This window comes from Pteropus vampyrus, unplaced genomic scaffold, assembly GCF_000151845.1.
Source record: "Pteropus vampyrus isolate Shadow unplaced genomic scaffold, Pvam_2.0 Scaffold826, whole genome shotgun sequence".
In the NCBI taxonomy this organism is placed as follows: Eukaryota; Metazoa; Chordata; class Mammalia; order Chiroptera; family Pteropodidae; genus Pteropus; species Pteropus vampyrus.
In genome coordinates, this window is record NW_011889607.1 from 289788 (window position 1) to 315599 (window position 25812).

The following is a 25812-nucleotide window of genomic DNA, read 5'->3' on the forward strand; positions in this document are numbered from 1 at the left end:
ACCAGAGCTCAAAGCTGGGCAAAAGGGGAGTGGTGGAGTTAACGCTTCTTGACGAATTGCTGGGGAGCACGCGTGACCGTTCACATCCATCCCATTAGGAGAAGGCGTCTTCACCGGATACTCCAGGTCCGCACGGGGACCGACCCTTAGCCAAATTTGTGGTCTCTCTGGTGTTTCTGCGGTCACTCCGTCCCTCCGTGGCTCTGTAGAGGCGGAACTACTGTGTCAAGGGTCGGGGTTTTCAGGGAACAGTCGTGGTCGGATTGACAAGAGGGCGGCCAGTAGGCGGGACTTCCGGCCTGCTGTTCCATCAGCTGCTTTTCCCGGGCGTCTCCCCGCAACCTCCTCAACTTCCCTTGTCCGTGACGCTGCGCCCGGGAGAAATCCGACCGGACAGGGGTCGGGGTAACGCGAGCTCCAGGTGAAGACCCGGTGTGCGTGCATATTTTGCGGCTCTATTTGAGAGGAGAAACTGTGGGGCTGCGACCGCGAGGAGACTGAAAGAGTGGGTCAGTGACAGAAGGAGTGTGAGACGAGGACTGCGAGGCTACTGTGACCCGTGGGCAGTGACAGTGAGGGGACTGTGACCAAGATGCAGCTGCTTAAGAGGGGTTTGGGACCCAGGAGCAGTGAATGCAAAGGGACTCTGACTTCGGAGAGCACGAGGTAGAGGTTGCTAGGGAACTATGACCAAGGAAGTATGAGGCAGTGACTGCGAAGGGACTGTGACCAAAGGCCAGTGACTCAGAAGAGACTCTGATCTATGGATAGTGACTGTGAGGAGACTCTGACCTAATGGTACATGAAGCAACGGCTGTGGAGAAACTCTGACTAACTAGCAATAATTTCGAGGGGCTGACTTCGAGAAGAGTGTGGGACCAGTGTAGTAGACATGGTACTGTAGGGTCTTTTGGGCACGGGGTGTGATTGAGTGGCTGTGACTGGGCAGAGAAAGTCTTTAGGACTTACTATACAGACCTGGGTTTAATTTTATGGACAAACTTCTTGTGGCTGAGAAACTTACCACTAATCTACAGTTTCTTCCTCAGTGAATGGGAAGTTTGGGCTACATTAATGTTACCTAAACTATGGGTTCCATCCCGTTCTTGGGTTGTGAAATCCATTTAGCGGATGGCACCAGAGTTTTTTTTTAAAAATGCAGTAGAATGTAAATTTTCAGTGTGTTCACATAGCAAGGGTAAGTATTGTTTTGGGAACTTGTTTCAGTTATGTGTGTATGAGATTATTATGTAAAATGGATTTCATATATCTTAAAATACATAAAGTAAAATGTAGTAAAAAAGTTTGAAAACATTGGACCAGATTATTTCTGATTTCTTTTTCAAGTGTAAAGTGCTATGATTCTATGATTAGGGAACCTTTTGGAAGTACAAAGATGCAATTGAGAGGACTGGATCTATGGCTGAGGCACAGGCTCTGTCAGATAGACTTAACTGGAGATAGCTTCACAAATATAATTGAGGGAAATAGTTATGATTGAGGCCTAAAACTGAGGATCTCATTTGGGAGAAGCAGAACTTATATATTGAAAAAGGAACAGTGCTATGTATAGAGGCAGTGAAGATATGAGGGTTTATGATAGGAAAAACTGCTAGGAACAGACATTGAGGAAGGGGAAGCTTTAGGGAGGGTAGGAACAAGGCTTAGGAAGGGAACAGAAGATAGAGACAGAAAACATTCTGCCAAAAATAAAATGGGAGTTGGAAGATATGCCTTTCAGGGTTTTTTTTTTTTTTTTTCTGATCTCGATATTTAATGATTATACAAGTACAGAGAATTGCTAGTAAAAAGATATTAACTGAGAATGGATTTTGGTGCAGTAATCAGTGGTAAACATGATGACCATCATGGAGAAGAAAAGATGACTCTGGGGAGGTCAACAATGATGACTGGAATGCCACATGGGAGAGGCTTTAATGTATTTAGCTATTCAGATCAGTGATTTATGCAAGACTGGTACTGGGAATGATACTATGCTGTGGGTAATTCATATGATGTTTTCCCTGCTGGTTTTATCTTCTTCTGATTCCTTTTCATGAGGGCTATTAGTGATGCAGATGTAATGAACTGAAGTGGTTTCATTACCTCCTCCTCCTTAACAGCCCTTTGTAGAAGATGCTACTGATTGTGCCATACAATGTTTTTTTTAAAATATGTAATGGAAGAAGCTTGAGGTAATTTTAACTTATCAGACACTGTATCTGTTAACCTAATAGTTAGTTACCCACCACCTCCTATACACATATACACTTTGTGAGAAGAGAGTTCAGAAAGATTCTTGAATGGGAATGGTGAGGGATAGACTTTGTTTAGCTTAAAAATGGCTAGTTATGCCTTGTTTTCTAGAACATTAGATGTTTACTTGGTTTACATTCTACATAACTAAAAGGAAATACTGAAGAATTTTTTTCTAGAACAAAATATATGCTTCAATGTAACCAACCATAGAAGAGAAGACATTTAGTCTGGGGACTGCAGCACTGCCTCTGGGGTCTTTTGTGTTTGCTGAATGAAATGGTTCTTTTTGACCTACCCTGCTTTGCAAACCACCTCCAAAAACCAGTATAATGGCCTGATTGATAAAGAATAAACTTTATTCCTTCCTCAACCTATGCTTTCTCCTCCCATAAACAGGTGAGGTTTTATTTTTCTTAGGGACCTCCTTTCTGGATATTTGATCCCTTAAGGAGAATGATCTAGTCGCTAGAGCCTTGGATTCAGAAGTTCTAGGTTGCTTTATCTGATGTTAATACTGACTCACTCTGTGACTATGGAGAATTACTGCTTTCTCTTGTTTTAGATTTTCTAATTGTGGCAGAGGTAACTGTACTTCTGGGTAAACAGCCCTTTAATAATTTGAAATGTATGTATATTCACCAAATTTTGTATACAATCTCATGGAGTATGTAAACTACATGATTCTTCTGTGGAGCTGTCTAAGCTCTAGGTTAGACATGATTCCCTGAGGGAGTTGAATAACTTTTCCATGTTCTAAATGCTGATGAAAATTAATATATGAAATATTTATAGAAAAAGCATAATCACTTGCTATTGTTATTGCATACAATAACAATAGCAAGTGATTGCTATTGATCTGATCTGAAGTCAGATATCTGGCTTTTCTACTACTAGAGCTAATTCTCCCTTCTGAACCAAACAGAAATAAGTCTTTCTCATACCAACATTTGCATTACCTAAAATAAATTGGAAAGAATAAATTTTTCTATTAGTCATGATTTTTGATAGATTTTTTTTCAATTAGAGAAACTGTAAACTCAGAGCATTGAATTGTGAGAATTCTTTTTTGTTCAAAATTGTGGCTGCTTCTAGATCTTTTATGTTATTACCACATCAATCACATTAGAAAAACAATATGACTTAAGAGGGAAAGAATGTGATTGAGGCTCTGGGTTCCATCCTTCTGCTTATCTGTTCAGAGGATGACTTCCAGCACCTCTTCTTTCCTAAGCTTAAACTTCTCTGTTTCCAGTCAGCGCCTCTTCTTTCTTAAGCTTCATCTGTTTCCAGTCCTAGACTTCTTTTTTCACAATACTCCTGTCAAATGAGTACCTGGACACATGATTTGTTTTCTTAATTGCTTTATGAATGTTCGTGGCAAAATTTAAATCCTAACTTCCTTCTACAATTCAGTCAGTAATTTCAGGAAATGCTCATTTTTACATACTCAGTTTTGCAATATATGCCAGAGCTCTACTCCAGAAGGAAAAAAAAACAGTCTGTAATATATGTTTGACACTGTATAAGGTTAATTTATGTACATTATCTCATTAATATAAATAATCGAATTGCCTTTATTTTACGTTTAAAAACCAGATTAGTAGGTAGAAATATAGCAAGCTTGTGTGTGTGTGTGTGTGTGTGTGCGCGCGCGCACGCTTCTTTTTTTTCTCCTTTTGGTAACACTTGTTGAAAGTTGAAAGTTACATTAGTTTGAAACTTTCTATGTTTGGACTAGAATGACTACCAATGAGCCAGAGGAACCAGTGGGTTCACTAGGCTGTTATATCGCATTCACAACTATTTGCAAACCATTTTTAAAGTGAGAGCTACTAAAAATAGTGACATATGATCTTTGCTCTATACTAGAGAACAAAATGAGTGTATGACACTTAACGGAAAGCAGATAGGTTTTTTTTTAATCTACAGAGAATTACCTTAGATGTGATTATATTTGTTTGTTTATTTATGGGCCCTAGAGCAGAAATCTTAATCTTTTTTTGAGTCACAAACTCTTTTGGCAGTATGGTGAAACCTTGTGGACTCTCTTTTTGGAATAATATATATATTTTGCATTTTATTAATAATAATTTTTTCAATTACAGTTGGCATGTAAAATTATATTAGTTTCAGGTGTACAACATAGGGATTAGACATTTATATAACTTATTAAATAATCACCCAAATAAATCTAGTATGCATCTGATACCATACATTATTATTACAATATTATTCACTACATTCCTTATGCTATAATTTACATTACCATGACTGTTTTGTAACTACCTATTTGTATTTCTTATTAATCTCTTCCCTTTTTTCTCTCCCCAACCACCCCGTCTGGTAACCATATCTATGAGTTTCTGTTTTATTTGTTTATTTTGTTCTTTAGATTCCACATGTAAGTGAAATCATGACATTGGTCTCTCTCTGACCTACTCTACTCAGCACAATACCCTCTAGGTCCATTCATGTTGTTGCAGGTGCCAAGATTTCATTCTTTTTTATGGTTGAGTAATATTCCATTGTGTATATGTACCACCTCTTTATCCACTCATCTAATAGACACCCAGGTTGCCTCCATATCTTGACTATTGTAAATAATGCTGCAATGAACATATGGATTCACATATCCCTTCGAAGTAGTGTTTTGGGTTTTTGGTTTGCTATTTATCTTCAGATAAATACCCAGAAGTGGGATTATTGGGTCCTTCTTTGTCTCTTGTTATAGCCTTTGTTTTAAAGTCTATTTTGTCTGGTATAAGTATTGCTACCCCAGCTCTTTGTTTTTGTTTTCATTTTCATGAATTATCTTTTTCCATTTCTTTACTGTTAGTCTGCATCTGTCCATCTGAAGTGAATCTCCTGTAGGCATCATGTGTAAAGGTCTTATTTTCTTATCCATTCAGCTAATCTGTCTTTTGATTGGAGCATTTAATCCATTTACATCTAAAATAATTGCTGGTAGATATGTAGTTATTGCCATTTTATTTATATTTTTAATCTTTTTTTCTTTCTTCTTAAAGAAGTCCCTTGAACTTTTATATAATACTGGTTTCGTGATGATGAACTCCTTTAGCTTTTTCTTGTATGGAAAGCTCTTGATCTGTCCTTAGATTCTAAATGATAGCTCTACCCAGAGTAACCTTAGTTGTAGGTCCTTGCTTTTCATTACTTTGAATTATTTCATGCCAGTCCCTTCCAATCTGCAAAGTTTCTGTTGAGAAAGCAGCTGACAGTCTTATGGGAGCTCTCTTGTAGGTAACTAACTGCTTTTCTCTTGCTGCTTTTTAAATTATCTCTTTGTCTTTAATCTTTGGCACTTTAATTATGATGTGACTTGGGGTCAGTTTCTTTGGGTTCATCTTCTTTGGGATTTTCTGTGCTTCCTGGGCTTCTATGTCTATCCTTTGCCAGAATAGGGAAGATTTTTGTCATTATTTCTTCAAATAGATTTTCAATTCCTTGCTCTCATTCTTATCCTTCTGGTCTCTGTGATGTGAATGCTGATATGCTTAATGTTGTCTCAGAGGCCCCTTAAACTATCCTCATTTTTTGGATTCTTTTTTCTTGCTGCTGTTCTGATTAGGTGGTTTCTATTAACGTATCTTCTAAATTGCTGATTCGAGCCTCTGCTTCATCTAATCTGTTGATTCCTCCTAAGATATTCTTAGTTTCTGACTGGTTCTTTTTTTATGTTTTTTATCTCCATTTTTGTGTTTTCTGTCTCTTTGTTAAATTCTCACTGACTCATCTATTCTTCCCCTAAGTTTGTTGAGCATTCTTATAACAAGTATTTTGAGCTTTTCATCTGGTAAATTGCTGTCTCCATTTTATTTAGTTCTTTTCTGGAGCTTTGTTCTGTTCTTTCACTTGGGACATGTTTCTTTGTCTCCCCATTTTGGCTACCTCCCTGCGTTTGTTTCTACGTGTTAAGTAGGGCTGCTTTGTCTCCTGGTCTTAGTAGAGTAGCCTTATATAGTAGGTGTCCTGTGGGGCCCAGAGTTGCAATCTTCCCTGGTCATCTGAGCCACGTGCTCCAGGTGTGTCCTCCGGGAACCTTGGTTGCTATTTGCACGTCAATGGGAGAGATTAACCCTCGGGCTGATTGGTTGTGAGGACTGGCTGGTGAAGACAGTGGAGTAACTGTTGTGCAGGGGCTGACCCTATGGAGCAGGATTCACTTTAGCAGGGCTCTGGTGCCTGCCCAGTCTGCCTTTATGTGGTCCTCAGATGTGGCTCCGGGAGATAATCCAGCTCAGTCCAAGATGGCCACAGGGTATGCTGGCTCTGGGGACTCCTGGGAGGGGCTCCACCACAGGCCAAGTTCAGCCTCAGCCTGTGTACTGCCCAAGGCCACCTGGCAGGAACCACCAAGCAATCTGCAGATGGCCACCACCCATGCTGTGTTTGGACGTGTCTCAAGAAGCCAGGCCAAGAACTGAGGCTGTTTCCTTCTAGTGCCAGGCTGGAAGCTACTCAGCAAGAGATATGGGGCATGCTGAGGCCAAATGCTGCTTGTTTGGGTTTTGTGAACCTTTGAGAGATTTCAGAAAAGTCCACAGCATGAGCCAAGACAGGCCATTTAAATGGACAAGCCACTGGCAGTGGCTTGGGTGAGCCTGGAAGTTGGATGGGGAGGGATCTCGGAATCACCAGGGCAGGGTGACCAGTGTTAGCCAGGTTGATGGAGACTCAGATAGGGCGCCTGCCTGGGTCTGCATAATGGGAACAGGGAGTGATCAACAAAGGAACAGTGGCTTTTGCCAGCACTTCTATCTGGGAGGAAGCTGCCCCTCCAGGCCTTGCCCTGAAGCCAGATAATTCAATTCCTCCCCATATGTCCCTGGCCCATTGAGCCTCTCTGCCCTAGTGCTGGAACCTAGAGAGAGTGAGTCTGTCAGCGAGCAAGTCCATGTGCAGGCTGTCCAAGAGGAACTCCTGGAACCTCCATAGCCCTCTGCCCCACTCAGCCACAATCTCTACTGATTTTCACATCTGGATTTTCTGACGACTCCTCTTCCTGCCACTGGAATCCCGGGCTGGGGAGCTTGGCATGAAGCTGGGACCCCTCGCTCCTCTGAGGGGACCCCCACAGCCCAGATATTCCAGTTTTCAACTGCTACAGATAAATGTCAGACAGCTTGTTCCATGTCTCCACCCCTTTTGCTAGTCTTAAGATGGCCCCTTCTGTATAGCCTTAGTTGTAGGACTTCTGTTCAGATAGACTTCAGGCAGTTTTCAATGACGATTATTCTGCAGTTGTAATTTTGGTGTGGTCATGAAAGGAGGCAAACACAGTGTTTATCTACTCCACTATCTTGACTGGAAATTCTCCATCTGGAATAATATTTTTATATGCAAAATATAAACTACATTGAATTATAAAGGAAACATGTTGAAATATAGTTATCACAGTACTTTTAAATGTGTGATATAGCACTATATGTGCTTTTTATTAATATAGTAATGTTTACTATCAGTGAGTTATAATTTTTTTAATTTTTTTATTTTGATTTTTTAAATTTATTTTTAATTTATCTTTTTGGTGACATTGGTTAACGAAATCCAGTAAGTTTCAGGTGTATAATTTAACAGTAAGGCATGTATATATAGTCTTATAATAATTTTTAAATGATCATGTGTTTAAACAAGATATTTGTAACAAGTATAATATAGTATGAAAACATCTATGCTTTCTGTTGATGACAAAGTATTACTCTACTAAATATACTATTACTGTTGTCACTTATGTTCATTGTTAAAGGAAGTGGTGAATTTACCAGAGGTTAGTAAAAATGAACATATAATATTTTGTCCAAATTTCAGACTCCCCGAATCTATCATAGACTTTGCCTTAGACATGTAAGTTCCACAACCCACTCTAGGAGGAGCACAATCTAAACTCAGGATTTACTCACTGAATCTTCTAGTAGAATAGTGGGAGAGCAAAATCATTTAGCTGTAAGAACTATTACAAGTGTCCATTATGGTTTTTAGGATAATCTCTTTCCTAAAATATCCTACTGTGTGACCAGGCGCAAGTATAAGTTTTATTTAGTTTCAGGGCTAACCTAGGGTCTGACACAGGGTATGTGCCCACTCAGTGTTTGTTGAATAAGGGTTTTTCTGAAGAAATTAGAGGGAAGAGGTCAAGTTCAAAGCTAAGATCTTAAGATCTAAGATGTAGCAATTTACTGGCCTCAAATATTGAGGAGTAACATTGAACTCTTCTTTAAAAGTAATCTGTCAGTGCAAGTAATTTGTGAAATTTACCTTTACATTTAGAATTTCCCAAATCAGGAATTCTTTCGACTTATTCTATACAATGTGATGACATAAGATTAGTGACATAAACTGAAATAATCCTGTATCAGGAAGTTATGGTACAATTTCTTGAAATAATCCTATTCCTAGCACTGTCTTTCACTTAGAACTGTTTGCACAATCTAGGTAGAATTTGCTACCAAATTATTAATAAACCTGGTCCTGTCTTCATCTAGGATAGGAGATGGCAATCTTTTCCTAAAGGGCCAGGTAATAGATATTAGGCTTTGCAGGTCATATGGTTTCCATTGCAACTACTCAACTCTGCAGTTGTATCCCAAAAGCAGTCAGAGACAGTACATCAAGGAATGAGGGTGGCTGTATTCCAATCAAACTTGAATCACAGAAACGGGCAGTGGGCCATTTTTGGCCTGCGAGCTGTAGTTTGCTGACCTCTGATCTAGGATGTCTGATGGTTCTTGAATCCAGTCCCTCTTCCCCATTATGTATTAGACTTAGCCTCTCTCAAGCTTCGGGCTTCAAAGGCTTTACGCAAGGGATGTTGTGATTACACTGTTATCTGTAGAAGGGCCTGAATATACAGCAGATGACATGATTAATGCCAAGAGTGTTGGCTGCACTTTAACGTAGGTGTTCACAGAAATTGGTCTCTTAGAGCACCAATTTATTAAGCTTTATGATGATAGAAGCACGTACAGATCCCGAATATGAAATATGCTTACTCAGCTTTGGAACTGAGTATTGATATGCTAGTAGAAAATTACTGAGCATAGGGTATTACTGAGGAAGATAATAATGTAGGCCCAGAGATAGGGGAAGCAGGAATAGAATGCTAAGGAAAAATTTATGTCTCCTCTTTTTGCAGGTAGTTCCCTGTAGTACTCAGCCAGATTTGTTATTTGTTTATTTATCTATTTATTTATTTAATTTTTTTTTTAAGTGAGGCAGCCCTTGGTTGACCTCACAGATTGCAAAGACCTGTCGGTTTACAATCTCTTTGTTTGTTTGTTTGTTTGTTTGTTTTTTACACCTACAGTACCTGGTCTTTCTAGGTGGTCTGCCATCCAAGTACTAACCAGGCCCGACCCTGCTTAGCTTCCGCAATCAGACGGGATTGGTCTTGTTCAGGGTGGCATGGCCGTAGTACTCAGCCAAATTTGAATTAGAATTTTGAAACTATTTAGATTGTTGCATAGCTTAAGAAGCAGAGTCCAACTCTTTCATCCTGGGGTGCTTACTAGATCTTTTGGCAAGAAAGTAGAATAGAGAGGATTGGGTGGGAGTCCCTAAAACAGCTCTTGTAAGAGCCTGTAGTATTTAAAACACAAGGATGTATATGCCAGTGCCCAGATTTTGTGTCCTTCAGGACATTCATATTGGAAAAATATTTGACTGTATTTATTCTCAGTATCTTCTCCCTCCTCCTCCCTCATGCACATTTCCACTTATTCTCTGTACTTCCTTAGTAGCAAAATTGTTGCATCCAAGTAGGCATCTGTTAGAACATTGAAAGAACAAAGCAAGCAGTGTGTATTGGAAGGTGAGTCAGCAGAAGTGGAGCCAGATTTTGTGAATTTGAGTAAAAATCACAGGCACAGTACTACATTCTGTATCTTGAAAGTAGTTTGGAGACATTAATACACTTAATAGGCAGGGTGGTTGTTGATGCTGTGGGCAGTTATGTCCATATTTAGAATCTGTACTCAAATGGGAAGTTTAAGTGACTAAGATGAAGTGACTGACTAAGGACTGAATAGGTAGCAGTATTGGAAAGATCAGGCCTTACAGATGCTGCATTCTGACTGTCAGCTCCCATTGTCTCTTTTGCTATATCTAATTTTGACAAAAAAAATTTTGGAAGATAAACCACTAAGGAAACAGGAAGTTTTGGCCTACCTAATGGACTCATGAGGTAGGCTCTGTATTCTATTTCTCAACTATTTTCATTCTGGCTCATCTCAGTTTAATTAATGTGGGCATTATGGCTGGAAGCCGGGATCCATCTACAAAATATTAGGCAATTCCCCACTCTTCATCCCCATTTTGATTTTCTACTGACTTTGAAGAGGTGCCATCTTTTGCCAACCCCATCACCTGCTGGACAAACTAATTTTAAGCCAGCCTGTGTGTGTGTATTTTTTCTTTCCTCTTAAATGTAGACATTTAAGGCCACCTCCATTTTCAGGGCCATTACTGCACCTTTACTTGAATGGTGTTGATTGATTACAAAGGTGCAGTTATCATAAATGGAGAGTTTGGGAAGTATTGATCCTCATTGGATCAATACTTGGAGGTGTTCAGTGGTTATTGGGCAATTGTTAATGTTGTAAAGGTGGTGTGGTTTTAGGTATAGCTAAATTTCAGAAAAAAAGCCAACATGTATTTACTATCCTCAGTATGCCCTCATCCTCCCATATACCTTTTCTCAGCAGCAAAGTTGATATGTTCCAGCATAGGAAAACTGGGGGGTAATTTTGACATTATTTTAGGTGTTAATTATTAAATTATTACATTTGCTTTGTGGTACATAAGTAAGATGTGAGGGAACATGGGGATGGTCTAAGAGAGCCAGTGAAAAATGAAACAATTCGAGAGACCTATAAAGTCAAAGTTTTAAAATTAGTAGTAGTTCTAGAGCAGCTGTCCCCAACCTTTTTGGCATTAGGAACTGGTGCCCCTATGAGAAGCTAATGCCTGATGATCTGAGGTTGAGCTGAGGAGGTGATACTAGCGCTGGGGAGCGGCTGCAAAGGGGAGCAGCTACAAATACAGATGAAGCTTTGCTCGCTCGCTGCCGCTCATCTCCTGCTGTGTGGCCCGGTTCCTAACAGGCTACTGACTGGTACCAGTCTGCGCCCCAGGGATTGGGCACCCTTGTTCTAGAGAAAATGTGTGAGGTTAATCTCTATAATTTCTAAATTCTTTTAGGGTTATTGTTATGGAATGTCTGTGACCTTGGTGTTTTCCATCTCCTAAGAAAGTGGATAAGATATAATGTTTTATGTTAAAAACCAAAAAGTATTAGGTGTGTTCTAAATTCAAAAGATCTTAAGACTTCAATTTAAAATTTATGTGTAATGTTCACTTTAAAGTATAATATGACATATAAGGCACCAAAGTCATCTTTAGAAAGTAGAACTGTATGTAAGCAGATAAGGAATAGTGTATGCAGATAAGGAAAAATACTTTGGACAGGATGGGAGTTTTTGTTGTGCCAATTTTGAGACACATAAATTGACAAGTACTTGACCCCTTTCCATCAAATCAAAAAATGTAATAATAATGTAGTGCTTTTCAAAAATTCAAAGCTGTTTTCTATACTTACTACATTTATTCAGATAATTATTGAGCTCCTACTGTGTGCTAGGGATCCTTGCTAAGTATTGGGTGCGTCAGTATGATTTTTGTGGTTCCAAGTGGTAAGGAACCACAGCTTAACTGACTTAAGCAAAAAGGGGAATGTAATGGTTGACACAGTTGGTTCAGGATCTGAAGTCTGTTATCAGCTTTGCTTTCTCTCTGTTGATTATTTCAAAAAAAGCTCTCTTCCTGGTTATAGGTTGCCACAACGTTGTCATGGGATTGTTCCTAGAGCCATGTCTCCACGTTCAAATGCACAAGGAAAAAATTGATATTCTTTGTCCAAGAATTCTCATCTTGTCAGTCCTGAATTCATTCTGATTGGACTAACTCAAATCACCTGTCACTGCCCCACCCTCTACCCTCATCCCCCAGTCTGAGGCCAGGGGACAGTGATGTGCTGATTGGTTTAGGTTTGGCACATGCCGTCTGATGGTAGGGCTGAGGGTGAATCTCACATAGACCAAATGAGAGGGAGTCTCCAAATGAAAATAGGCTCCTTTCAGAACAAGAAGATTGAACAGCGGGAAGACAAACAACAAATATCTACTAAATTAGCGAGTTTATAGTCTAATTTCTCATTTGAACTTTACCATGGCTTAGAAATTAAGTACATTTTATTAAAACCTTCCTTGATCACATGAGGAAACTCTTAGAGTCAAGGGACTTTCCTTAACCTAGAGTTAAGATATTGGAGCTAGAATTAACCCTCAGTTTATATTATACGATTCCTGGTCTAGTGACCTCTTTCTACTCTTTTACTCTGGCCCAAACCAAAACAAGCTCCTAGAATTCCTGAGTAAGTCTACCAGTGATATGCCCAGTGGGAAGGGAGCTCAGTCTTTACGAAAGATGAAATTAAATAGTACCAGAGTTCAGTAAGTGACTTTGATTAAATTTGTGTGTGATCATTTTATTACTAGGCGACATAATGGTGCTAAGCACACAGACCCCAGAGCCAGAATGCCTAGGTTCGAATCCTGCTTTTACCCTGTCCTAGGTGTGTAACTTCAGGCAAGTTTTTAACATACTTGTTCCTCAATTTCCTCACTGGCAAAATAGGGATAATAGTATTACCTATCTCACGGGATTGTGTGAGGATAAAGTTATTTAATAAATGCAAAAGGTTTATAACTTCCTGGCACATAGGAAGTATTCTGTAAGTATAGCTATAATTATTATCATAATCATCTTTGGGACTGTGATAGAGAAATGTGGGTAGTATGACGATGGTACAGTAAAACAAGTTTACATAGGATTGAATACCCTAAATCTTTAAGAAATCTTAAAATCTCCTCTATTCCATTTTCTAAAGATAAATTTTACTGTTTTACAGTTTACTAACATCGCTTCTCAGCCTTATGGCTAAGATCTAGTGTTCATTGTACTAACCTAGAGTGTATTAAGAGTAGATCTCAATGAGGAGAGAGGGTTCTAGTGAAATGTCACATTTGTGTATGGTGACATGTATCTCTCCTGATCAATACTTTCAGCAGTGACTTGGATAGAGGCGTAAAAACCATGCCTTTAAAGTTTGTTATATACAATTGTGATAAAAGCTAATATGATAGATGGTGGTCAAAATTTGAAAAATTTTTAAACAGATTGGAACAAAAAGATCAACTAAGATGAATTTTAACAGGATTATGACCAACAGAACAAATAAATATATTTCTATACAACCTCTGCTTGAATATTCTGGTTTGTCAAAATGAAATGTCTCCTGAGATTACCCAGTCTCTTTTCAGATAACTCTTTCTTGGAAAGATTTTTTTATTATATTTAGTTAAAATCTGTGTCTCTGCTGTTTCCAACCAGCTATCCATGTTCTATTGTTTGAACCGTCACAGAATAAGTGTCTACTCTATCCAACATGACAGGCATTCAAATATTTAGAAATAATTAACAGGTACCTTCTTTTATTATATCATATACTATTGTAGTTAAGGTATGTAGTCTATAGCCAGGCTGACAGAATTTCTTTTTTTAATTTGATTTCTAGCTTCACCACTTACTAGCTGTGGTGTGACTTTATCTTCTGTGCCTCAGTTTCCACATCTGTAAAACAGTGATAAAAATAAAATACTTTTGTCAAAGCGTTGTGAATATTGAAAGTTTTAATATTTTTAAAGTGTTCAAGCATACTGGTGTTATGTAAGTGCTCACTGTTACCAGTAGTAGTAGTAATAATATTTCTTTCTTTGTTGTAGTTTAACATCAGACTCTTGAAGAGTTCTTGCTACAACAGTGATTCTTAAATGGATTCTGAATAGGAATAGGGAGATGTAGCATACTTCATATTTTATAATACTGTTACATTAAGAGTATAACTTTTTATAACAGTATTCATGGAGGAAAAACAACAAAATCTTTTTGGATATAGGGGATACACAGAAGACAGGCTTTAAGGCAGACGATTACAGCTACTACTACTAAATAATAATAGTAGCTAATATTTATAAGCGCTTACTGTATGTCAAGCACCAAGCTAAGGCTTTTACATGGATTATTCCATTTAAACTTCATTTGTTAGATGTTGCAACTAAGGGTTAGAGAGATTAAGGAATTTGTCCAAGTTAGTAAGTGGTAGAAATGGGATTCATACTTGGGTAATCTGATTTTAGCGCCTGACCTCTATGCTGACAGAGTGATGTAAAAGATTTTTACATTTCTCAAAATAGAGCATAGATAAAAAATATTGAGTAATACTGCCATAAACATTTAATTAGAGGTGTTTATATGAGGCCGATGGAGAGATTTTTGTTGAAGAATGTATATACTCAACTGAAATACAGGTAAAATATATTAGTATTACTATTATTTACCAAAGGCCTTTATAATGTGTTAGTAATATGATTGTCTTGATTCTTCCTATGTTTGTGAGTTTTCCTTTAGCTTTAAATAGCTAGTCAGACAACTCCTTTCTCTTGCCTTGAGTTCTCCTTGTGATATTTTATATTTTTTTGTATGATTTTTTAATCTGATGGAATAGATCCAATGTCACAAGATCTAGTGACTCCAGATATTAATTTGGCTTTAGAATATCTTTAAAACCACACTGGCAGTATTTTAAGTCTTTGAAGGAGAGCCTTTGCTTTTTTCTATTATAATGATATCCACCATCTGTTTGGCTGGTTAAGTTGAATCATATGATGAGATGGTTCAGTAATTCAGAAAGTTAAAAAGTAAAGCAAATTTTATGTTGTGTGTATTTTACCACTATATACAAAAATAAAAAACAAAGCAAATTTGGAGTGGGGCGGGACAGATGAATTACAAAGTGGCATGAGAAAACTTGAGAGTGATAGATATGTTCATTATCTTAATTTTGATGATCTCACAGGAATATATAGCTATGTTAACACTCATTAAATTATATAGTTTAAGTATGTATAGTTTATTGTTTGTCAATTATATTTTAGTAATCTATAAAAATATAGCATACAATTATCCCCTCCCCCCAAACACAGCAATGACTTCTGAGAAGTTCCTGTAAACATGTCTTTGGACGTGTTAAGTATTTTTCTATTAAAGATTAAGGAATTTTAACTTGCAGTTATGGAAAGTAACTGGTAAAAATGTGACATGGCACTTATCCCCTTGATTTATGACACTTAAAACTGCTTTGTATCATGAATGAAAAGTATGGGTGCCTTTAAAATACCACTTATTTGTAATGTCAGAAGAGGGAGGAGTAGAGATTAAAAAATTCTTTATTGCTTAAATTGAATGCTTGTTAGGAAATCCTAGCAAAACTATCCAGTAGGAAAGATCTGCAAATCTGTATAGCTGACTAATCAGGCAGCCTCTGAATCAGGCCAGTGGCCACGTCAGTTCTATTTGATTGGTCCTGGGACCTTGTTTACCTTTAGATAACTGATCTTTATTCCACTGTTGAGTTAGGCTGGTCTGACTTAAGTGTGCAAAAGCATAAGGGACCCATGCTGTAGATAGAATGTTCTCAATAGAAGAAAGCAACATGATGAGACAGCTGATGATGAGCTTCTTTTTAAAAGTTTGGGGTTTCTGGGAGACAGCAGAATATAGTGGTAAGGACTTTGGAATTTGACAAGTCTGAATTTAAATCCTGGCTCTCCCACTAACTAGCTATGTGATCTTTTAGGTTGCTTAACTTCCCTAATCCTTGGTTTTCTCATTTGTAAATTGGGGATAAGGATACCTGCTTCTCAGGTTACATAGGTTCAATGAAAATGATGTATATAATTTGTCTAGCACATTAAGTGTTCAAAAAACATAGCCATTGTTATGACTGTTGCTGTTTATTATCTTCCATGAAAGACATTTAGATTACTAAACATACTTCTTAGAGTATGTATCATGTATACTGATTCAAAGAGGAAGGCAAGGGAATCAGAGACCCCAAAAGACAATCTTATATGAGGGCCTATCTGTGTAGAAATTGTTACAAAGCATTTTAAAAATTAAACTTTTATTTTGATCAAAAAAGGTAAAGCCTATATAAAAGTTATAAGAATGTTAAAATGAATTCCTTTATGTCCCACCTAGAATCACACATTGATAATATTTTCCATATTTGCTTTACCTTTTTTTATGTAACATGTGCCTTTTTTTTTTTTTTTTTGCACTGAGAGTAAGTTGCAGAGATCATGACCCTTTATCCCTAGATTTTTCAGCATTTATCTCCTAAGAACAAGGACAGTCTTTTACATAACACAGTGTAACTATCAAATTTGGGAATTTTAACATTGATAGGTATTATTATCTAGTACACCATCCATATTCAACTTTTACTGATTGTCCTCATAACTATTTTTATAACGATTTCTCCCTCAATCTAGAATTTTGTATTACATTCAGTTGTCATTCCTTTGGTTTCTTTTAATGTGCAATAGTCCTTCAGCCTTTTATTATTCTTCATGAATGACATTTTTTGAAGAATACAAGCTTATTGTTTTGTAGAGTGCTCTTTAATTAAGGTTCGTTTGCTTGTGCTTGTTCCTCATAAATCCATGTAGGTTATGCATTTTGGGGCAGGTAATGTGTCCTTAGTTCTTCATTTCAGAAGTTATTATTGGTGATGTTAATCCATTTTGATCACTTGGATAAGAGATTTTTTTCACTTAGAAAGGTAACTCTTTTCCCTTTGTAATTAATAAGCAATTTGAAATTGTGTAAATATCCTGTTCCTCAACAAATTTTCCCCCAAGTGTCGTAGAATCCTAAGGAGCATTTGCATATCCCAAACATGTCGTTTCCTCACCTGATTGAAGCCTTCTTGAGAAAATAGTTTTTACTTTAAAAATTATTTATAGTACTTTGCACATAGCAAGTACTTAAGATTATTGACTACTTGAACTTGAGCTGCCTGTCACTAGATTGCTAATTACATTTTTGGAATGGATTTTGTCTACCTACCCAGAGAAGAATTTAACAGGTACTTACAGAGAAGTCCTGTCCTATGCAAATTAGAAATGGTCACTAATTGGACATTAGGCATTCTTAGCAGGCTTCTCATACCAGTGAGATGGGAGTGGTAATACTGACCTGGATCTTTTGAAAGAATAGATAATGAAGAAAAGCTCTTATCATCACTGGAAAAACTCCTTAAATGTATAGTACCCTGCTTCCATTTTAATTTGCATTTGTGATGAAAGGAAGTTTCTGGGCGGTGTTCATCTTTCACTTTAGACTCACATTTTTTCATGTCAGCCTGATATCTAGCCAGACTCGTGGAGTGTCACCTTCAGTCTCTAAGGATTAGATCAGGTTTCTTCCCTTGGAATTTAGCTGGAGGAAAGAAAATAAGTTACAATTGCTGTTGCTTAGATGACATCTTATTCAGGACTGCTTATTAGAGGAAATGAGGAAGAGTAGAATGTCCTCATTCTGTCTGGCTTTTGTTTTGTTTTCTATCTTTGCTCTGAGGATCTTTCTTCCATATCTTCCATACTATACCATATCTTGGCCAGAGATGGCATTTGATCATTAAAGTTCCTCTAGCCCCAGTTTTTTGGCTGATGCATGAAATTTCATCAATATCAAGAAATTAATTTATGCAAATACGTTACTCAAGAAAAATGTAGATATCCTTGCAGGAGTTTGGAGAGGTAGCAAAAGCCAATATCTAAACACGAAACATCAAATATTTAGAACTTTTATGTGATAACTAGTTGCTAGACGCTCTCTGCTAAATGAGACAGGAGTAAATATTTTTTTCTCGGGGGAAGGAGAAGCCCGAGTGGGGTTTTAATGTTGGGGAATCTGAACAAGCTTAAGGTGCTAAGACTCTGAAAAAGGAAGGGGAAATGAATATTGAAGAAGGAAAAGGAAGGACATTTAAAAGATACTGTATACTTACACCACAATTTTCAGAGATTCGGACTCTCAAATCTACAGAACATTAAGAGTTAAGAAATGTGTGCTTTGTTAAACCAGGAACTGGTGATGGCCATTCCTTTAAAAAAGGCTTTTTTCTCCATCTGTACCAAAGACATAACCCTTTACATTTCCTTCATTGGTCATACCTCCAGGTGTCCCAGGGATGATATAAGTGGTAATGGTGAAGTCTGTATAACTAATTTTCTTAGCCATGTTATTCCAATCTTCTGTACGCAGTCAGGATATGAAATTAGTACGTAATATTCAGGCTTCATTGGTTAAGGGCAATAATTTTCAACGTCAGGTGATTAATTGTGGCCATTGTTCCACAGAGAGGCACTTCAGTGTTTCTACTAGAGCCTTTTTGTTGTGAAGCTTTGTTTTTGCCTGATGCAATTGGCTCATCTTTGTGAAGTGTGTGCTATGGAATTGAACTTTTGCTGAGTATATCTGTGTTAATAACATCTCGGAAATACTGGTGACAGACTTTTTCCCACCCCAATAAGAAAAAAATTCTTTTTCACTTTCTATGACCAGTTAAAATAATATGGATGCACAGAATTCAGCCAAAGTCAACACAAGGAAGAGGAGGAAAGAGGCACCTGGACCCAATGGAGCAACAGAAGAAGATGGAATTTCTTCAAAAATTCCACGCTGTGCAGTTGTAAGTAAGAGATTTCTATGTTGCACACTTTACCTGGCAAGGGGAGGTAGAAAACTGATATAGCATTGATGATATCAGTATTAAGTCTTCTTAAATAATAGAGTGAATGAATAGTAAGTAAGTATTTTTACAGTTGTTAGAAATCTTATGCTTTCTCACTAGATTATAACTCACAGCTCAGTTGTAAGAGCTTTACATTGGAATTGAAAAAATAATGTTAGGAAAGTTTGGAGGTTGTGTTGTATATTAGGCTAAAGATCAATATCAAATGATTGAAATAGAGAAATTGGGGTTCCAGGCAGTGATCTGATCTTGTTATCATCTCATGGTTTTCTGTGTCTTACTATCTTTTCTCCCATATCATTCATCCACTCTATTACTGGTTATATTTTAGATGAGAACCTTATTCTAATACTGCCTACCTTATCTTCCTTTATCTCTGGGATATTATCTTTGTATTTCTAACTATTGCCAAAGCCTTCGATGAAGGACCCCATTCCAAACTGCTCATCCTGTGTCAGGTTGGTACCTTTCCTAAAGCTTTCCCTAAAAACATGTCAAAGAACACACAATTGAAGTTATTATTGATATACAATATTATTATGAAATCCATATTTTGAAATCCTAGTGACAGAATTGCATGTTTCTGTATTTTCTTTACCTATACTAACCATTAGCCACTGATTAAACTGCAGTTTCCATTGGTTAGTTCTGGAGCTTCATAGCCCAAAGGGAAAAACATTTCTACTCTGACACAGTTAACAGTTGTTCCAAACCAATCCTCTATCTTGAGCAACAAAAGCAACTGGACTCCACAAATAGAGCGCATATGTTTCAGGCCTGATTTTGATGATATAGGTGGGGGCAAGTGTGTTAGTTTCCTACTGCTACTGTACCAAATTACCACAAATTTAGCGGCCTAAAACGATACACATAGGTTGTTTTATAGTTCTGGAGGTCAGAAGACTGAAATAAGTCTCAGAGACCTAAAATCAAAATGTTTGAAAGGCTGGAGGTTCTAGGGGCGAATCTGTTTCTTTGCCTTTTTCAGCTTCTAGAGGTTGCCTACATCTCTTTGCTCATGGTACCAGCCAATTGTCATATTACCCTGACTGCTACTTTTGTCATCACATCTTCTGATTCTGATTCTCCTGCCTCCCTCATTCACTTATAAAGACCCTTGTGATTACATTGGACGTACCTGGATAACCCAGGATTATCTACCTGTCTCAAAATCCTTTAACTTATCCACATCTGCAAAATCCCTTTTGCTATGTAAGGTAGTATAGTCATAGGTTCTAGAGAATAAGATGTAGACATTTATTTGCATATCACAGCAAGTAAACTCAGAAAATGACTTAGCAGTCAACGAAACAGGGCATTATTAATTTCTGAATATTTCTTACAGAGTTAGGTTAAGGAGATGGTGGTAGGCACCAATTCAACAATCTCACTTGGAGTAGAGACAAGTTATGAGACTCTTAGCCAATCACCATAGCCAGTAATAGAGCAAAGAAGGCCAGTCTTAGTGGAATGGGCTCTGAGAAGATTTAAATTTCTTGGTCCTTAGAATCCGAGTAATCTCAGTGCTTTAAATTACTTTGCTTCATATAGTCATGTCACAGATCAGTTGAGTGACTTGCTACCTATTTCACATTCCTCTCTGGTACACGCTGGCTCTTTAGCACGTGCTAATGGTTAAAGGTTCACTCACCCAACTTGCTAAACCGATCTTATTGAGGAATAGCTGTTAAGTAAAGTTGCATTTCATCTTCACTGTATACCTGTACTTTCTCTGAATCCTTTTCAACTTTGTAGCAAAAGCGAACAACATTTTTAAAAAATAATAACTTTATTGAGATCATTTAATCTACCCATTTAAACTGTACAATTCAGTGGTTTTTAGTATATTTACAGAGTTGTACAACCATCACCATAACCAATTTTAGAATATTTTTATCACTCCAAAGGAAGCTATGTACCCATTAGCAATCACTCCCTATTTTCTCCCAAACTTCTCAGCAGCCTCTGGAAACCACTAATCTACTTTTGATCACTATAGATTTGCCTGTTTTAGATGTTACATACAAATGGCATCATACAATAAGTGTTTTTTTTTTTTGTGGCTAGCTTCTTTCACCGAGCATGTTTTCAAGATTCATTAATGTTGTAGCATGCATCAGTACTTATTTCTCTTTATTGACAAATAGCATTCCATCATATACCACATACTATACTTTATCCTTTCATTAGCTGACATTTGTGTTGAGCAAACAGGATTTTATGACACACTTATAACATGCTAGCATGGCAGTAGGTACTAGAAGTGTAAAGATAAGAAAGACCTTCCTTTTGAGAGATGTGAGTGTGATGTAGAGCTCCATAATAAATCAGAGCTCATTATCTTCAGAAAAGTACTTTGCTCACAAGTGGAGAGGATCACCAAATATCAGTAGCTGCATTGATGGGTCAGGATGAAATGGATAGAAGAGAGAGAGAATAGAGTTGGGGAAAAATTAAGGGAAAATTTTATGGCTAGTTTGTCGATAAGTATAAAGAACTTACTGATACAGATGTTTCTAAAGGTATAATCAAAAGGATTGCAAAAATATTTACAAAGAATAAAACATTTATCCTATCCTAAAATTATCATATGTATGAATAAGTCGGAAAGTACCTAAACTGGGGAAAATTGGCCACAGTTCTGCTTATGGAGATAGATCTCTTAATCTCATTCCAATAAACATATATTGAGAACCTCTATGTGCCAATTGCTAGAATTGGAGATTCAAAGATGAAAAGATGACTTTGCTCTTAAGAAGCTTGCAGACGAATAGGGCAAAGAGACACAATTAAGATACAGTATGAAAAGGGCCAAATAGAAGGAGGTTAGAGGAACAGTGGCTATCTAGAGGATCAACAGATTAACTTTATCAGAATGCAGAGGATGAGAGGTATTAAGGATGACTCCTAGGTTCCAGGCTTAGGTAGATTGTGTACATAGGATGCTTCAGATAAGGAGGAAGAACTGGTTTAGGAGGAAGACAATAAGTTTAGTTTAGTACAAGTTCAAATTAGAAGGTCTGTGAGACATTCAAATAGTTAGATGAGCTCATTTACATTCATTTATAGTCAGTGAAGTGGCAACTGGAGTCAGGGAGAAGTACTGCTTCTCTCTTCCTCCATCCCTCCCCAGGGGTAGAGTTTGCTCTGTTCATTATTCCTTTTTTCTCATACCACATAGTATTCCTCTTGACTATATAGCCTTTCCCTTGGCATTATTGTAATAATTTATATCTCAGGAGAAGCTTTTACCATTTGTGCAGAATGTTTGGGTAAAAGAGAAACTCTCTCTGTGGCATTCCGAAACGTTATGCTGAAAAATGTTTAAGAATCTTTGGAATTAGAAAGAGGACTGGAAAGCTAATATCAAGTTCTACTTTTATATTATTTATCTCCATTTCTCTGTTAATAAAGATACCAGAATCTCTTCTCTTTCATTGGAATTTTGAAGAAGAGTGAGTTAATGTATATAATCAAAATCAGGAAAAAATTTTATGGAAGCAATATTGCATTCAGAGGATCACTTATAATTTGGAGGATGATGATCATTACTAGTTATAATTTTTAGTTGTATTAGTTATAATTTGCATAGATTTAGAAACTAGCATTTAGAAGCTAACTTCTTAGATTAATACAATTAATTAATTTTGTTGGCATAATGAAACCTGTGTTCATAGAATGGAAGAAAAAATGAGCTAATGTTGATGAGGAACTAAATTTGTTGAGTGCCTACTATATGTGAAATATTGTGGGGCAGGTAATATCTTCCATTTTATAGAAGATGAAATGAAACTTTAGAAGCTTGCTGTGATTTTGCAACTTTTAAGTGATGAAGCTGAGATTTAGATCTGAGTCCTAAACCCTTTCATTTATGCTTCACTACCAGATACTAAAAAGACTTGAAAGCAGTATTATTCTGCAGGATTCCCTTGAGGTTAAAATGAAGGAGGTATGTTTTATAACAAAAGTAGAAATACTTAGTCCTACTTTTATAAACCTGTTTCTAGTGACACTGTTCTCTAATCGAGAAGAGAATAACAGTGTTTTAAAAAATACTTCCCTTCTAACTGGAGGCAACCCTAGAGAGATAAAGATTTTGCTGATCTCCTGTAGCTAAAGAACCCTAGGTTTCATTCTCTATTCTTAGGAGGAATTGATTCAGCACAAACCCTTGCCAGGAGAGACAGCTGCATTTGCCCTCTACCTTGGAACATACAGGGTATACTACAAAGAAGATTGAAGAAACAGAGTTATGAAAGATAGGATACTTTTAATATACCTTTTTTAATTGAGTTAAAATTCACCTAACATAAAATTTACCATTTTAACTATTTTAAACTGTACAATTCATTGGTTTTTAGTATATTAGCAATGTTATACAACCTTCACCACTATCTAATTCCAGAACATTTTCATCCCCACAAAAAGAAACCCTGTACCCATTAGCAGTCACTCCCCATTCCCCTCCCTGTCTACCACCTGGCAACCACTAATCTACTTTTCATCCCTAAGGATTTGCTTATTTTGGATATTTCATATAAATGGAATCTATAATATGTGGTCTTTGTGTCTGGCGTCTTTCATTTAGCATAATGTTTTCAAGGCCCATCTAGGTGGTAGCGAGTATCAATACTTCATTCCTTTTTATAGGTGAATAGTATTTCATATGGACATACCATTTTGTTTATCCATTTAGCAGCTGATGGATATTTGGATTGCTTCCATTTTTGGCTATTGTGGCTATTATGAACATTGTTCATGTACAGGTTACTTTTTAAATGTATGTTTTCATTATCTTGGTTAATAAATACCTAGGAGTATAATTTCTGGTTCATATGGTATTCTGTGTTTAATATTTTGAAGAACTGTTTTCCAAAGCTCTATACCAGTTTATGCTCACAAAAGCAGTGTGTGAACATTCCTATTTCTCCTCACTATCATTGTTATTGCCTGTCTTTTTTGCTTTTAGCTATCTTAATGGGTATGAAGTAGTATCTCATTGTGGTTTTGATTTTCATTTCCATAATGACTAATATTGTGGAGCATCTTTTAATGTGCTTTTTGGCCATTAGCATATCTTCTTTAGAGAAATGTCTAGATCCCTTTGTCTAATTCTTTACTTCCTTCTTCTGCCTCCCTTCCATTCTCCAGGGTATAACCCTAAGTCTTTCACAGTTCCTATTAAATTATTTATTTCTCTTTCTGGACCTATTAACTTGGTTTCTAAAGAGTAAAGTTTCTAGCTCGATCAGTAGTTCCATTAATTACTTGCTCATGCTCTACTACATTTCCCGCAACATCTATTCCGAATATTTTCTTCTTTCCTTAAACTTTCAGTCTCATTCCAGCCTCCCTGTTCTTCACAGGTAACTTCACTTCCTTTTTTACTATATGAGAAAATCGAGGGCATCAGATATGAGTTTGTACATCTTTCCTTCTTTACAACACTATCCTTTCCTTTCTTTTGCTTTTTGAAAAATGTGATATTTTCTATTTCTAGAGCTAACACCTCCCCCTTGCTATCCTTTGAGGACATTCCTTGCCATTCCTCTAGACGCTTCCTTCCTTAATTACCTGTTTTTCCTTTTCTGGTATCTTCAATCTTTTTGGCTCTTTTTCCTCTGTCTTGGAGTGTACACATCTTAATTTTTAAAAAAAATGCTTTCACTTGATCCTTCTGTCCCCTTTAGGTACCTTTTTCTCATTATCTTTATGGTCACACATCTCTAATGAGAGGTTATTACTAATTTATTTCTTTGTCCTCCAGTTTTCTTAAAGGCTCTAGTGTTCTGATTCTAAAAGGTCTCTAATAGTCATTTGAATCTCTAAATTTAAAGACATTTCTCACTTCTTACATTCTTTGATCTCAGCTCCTTCTTTTAAAACTTCTCTATTTCTGGTAATGGTACCACAATTTTGTTTTCTTCACTTCAAAATCTTACTTATTATAAACTCCCCTCTTTCTCAAGTGACGATATTTTTTTCTTTTTACCATGTTCCACCTACACAAAATCTTTTATCTATCACCCTTTCAACTCCCACTGCAACATTAATGGAAAAATCCGTAAGTCCATGTGCTTCTTCCTATAATAATATCTGAACTGATCTATTTCTAAGTATGCAAAATAACCAGTAGTTTCATGGTAAACTGGCTCACATGGCAGTGGGGAACTTTTGATATGTAGCATTTTTTGAATTCTGTGACTGATTTCAAGCTACCAATGATTTAATAACTGGCCCACAAAATTCCTGAATACTTAACCAACTTCAGCACACCATTGATAATAACTTTCAGAGACACTATAAGGCTGGTCTTTTATTTACATGTACTATTGTTAATAAGCATAGTTTTTTCCTATTTGTTTCATATATATTTTTTGTATTTTGCATATATAAAACAATATATACAACTTTATTGAGATATAATTCATATACCATTATAATTCATGTACCCATTTAAAATGTGAAATTCAATGGCTTTTAGAATATTCAGAGATGTGCAACCATCATCATAACCCATTTTAAAACATTTTTTACCCCAGAGAGAAACCTTGTACCTATTAGCAATCACTCCCTGTTTCTCCCCAACCCTCCCAGCCCAATGTAAACACTAGTCTACTTTCTGTCTATAAGTTTTCTTATTCTGTGCATTACATATAAATAAAATCATATAATAAGTGGTCTTTTGTGGCTGGCTTCTTTCATTTAGCATAATGTTTTCAAGGTTCATCCATGTTGTAGCATGTATCAGTACTGCCTTCCTTTTTATGGCCAAATGCCATTTATTTCTTGAGGTATAACTTACATACAGTAGGATG

General features: G+C 36.9%; 1 protein-coding gene and 1 pseudogene across 6 annotated transcripts in view; one reads left to right on the plus strand and one right to left on the minus strand.

Moving 5' to 3' along the window:
• Positions 1-283: 283 nt before the first annotated feature.
• PCYT1A (phosphate cytidylyltransferase 1, choline, alpha) overlaps positions 284-25812 on the plus strand; it is a 43852-nt gene continuing 18323 nt past the window's right edge. For 2 of the 6 annotated variants that reach the window (XR_002778342.1, XM_011385925.2), the window contains exons 1-2: positions 284-421; positions 18805-18931. Coding sequence is in view for 5 of the 6 variants with exons in the window: in XM_011385925.2 (XP_011384227.1) it covers positions 18815-18931 (117 nt within the window). In the remaining variant the exon portion in view is untranslated. Of the gene's footprint in view, positions 510-588; positions 896-1057; positions 1199-18804; positions 18932-25812 lie in introns of those variants that run through there. The other 4 variants (XM_011385928.2, XM_011385927.2, XM_023526358.1 and 1 more) reach the window with 4 other exon arrangements.
• On the minus strand, positions 9575-9693 carry LOC111734170 (annotated as a pseudogene).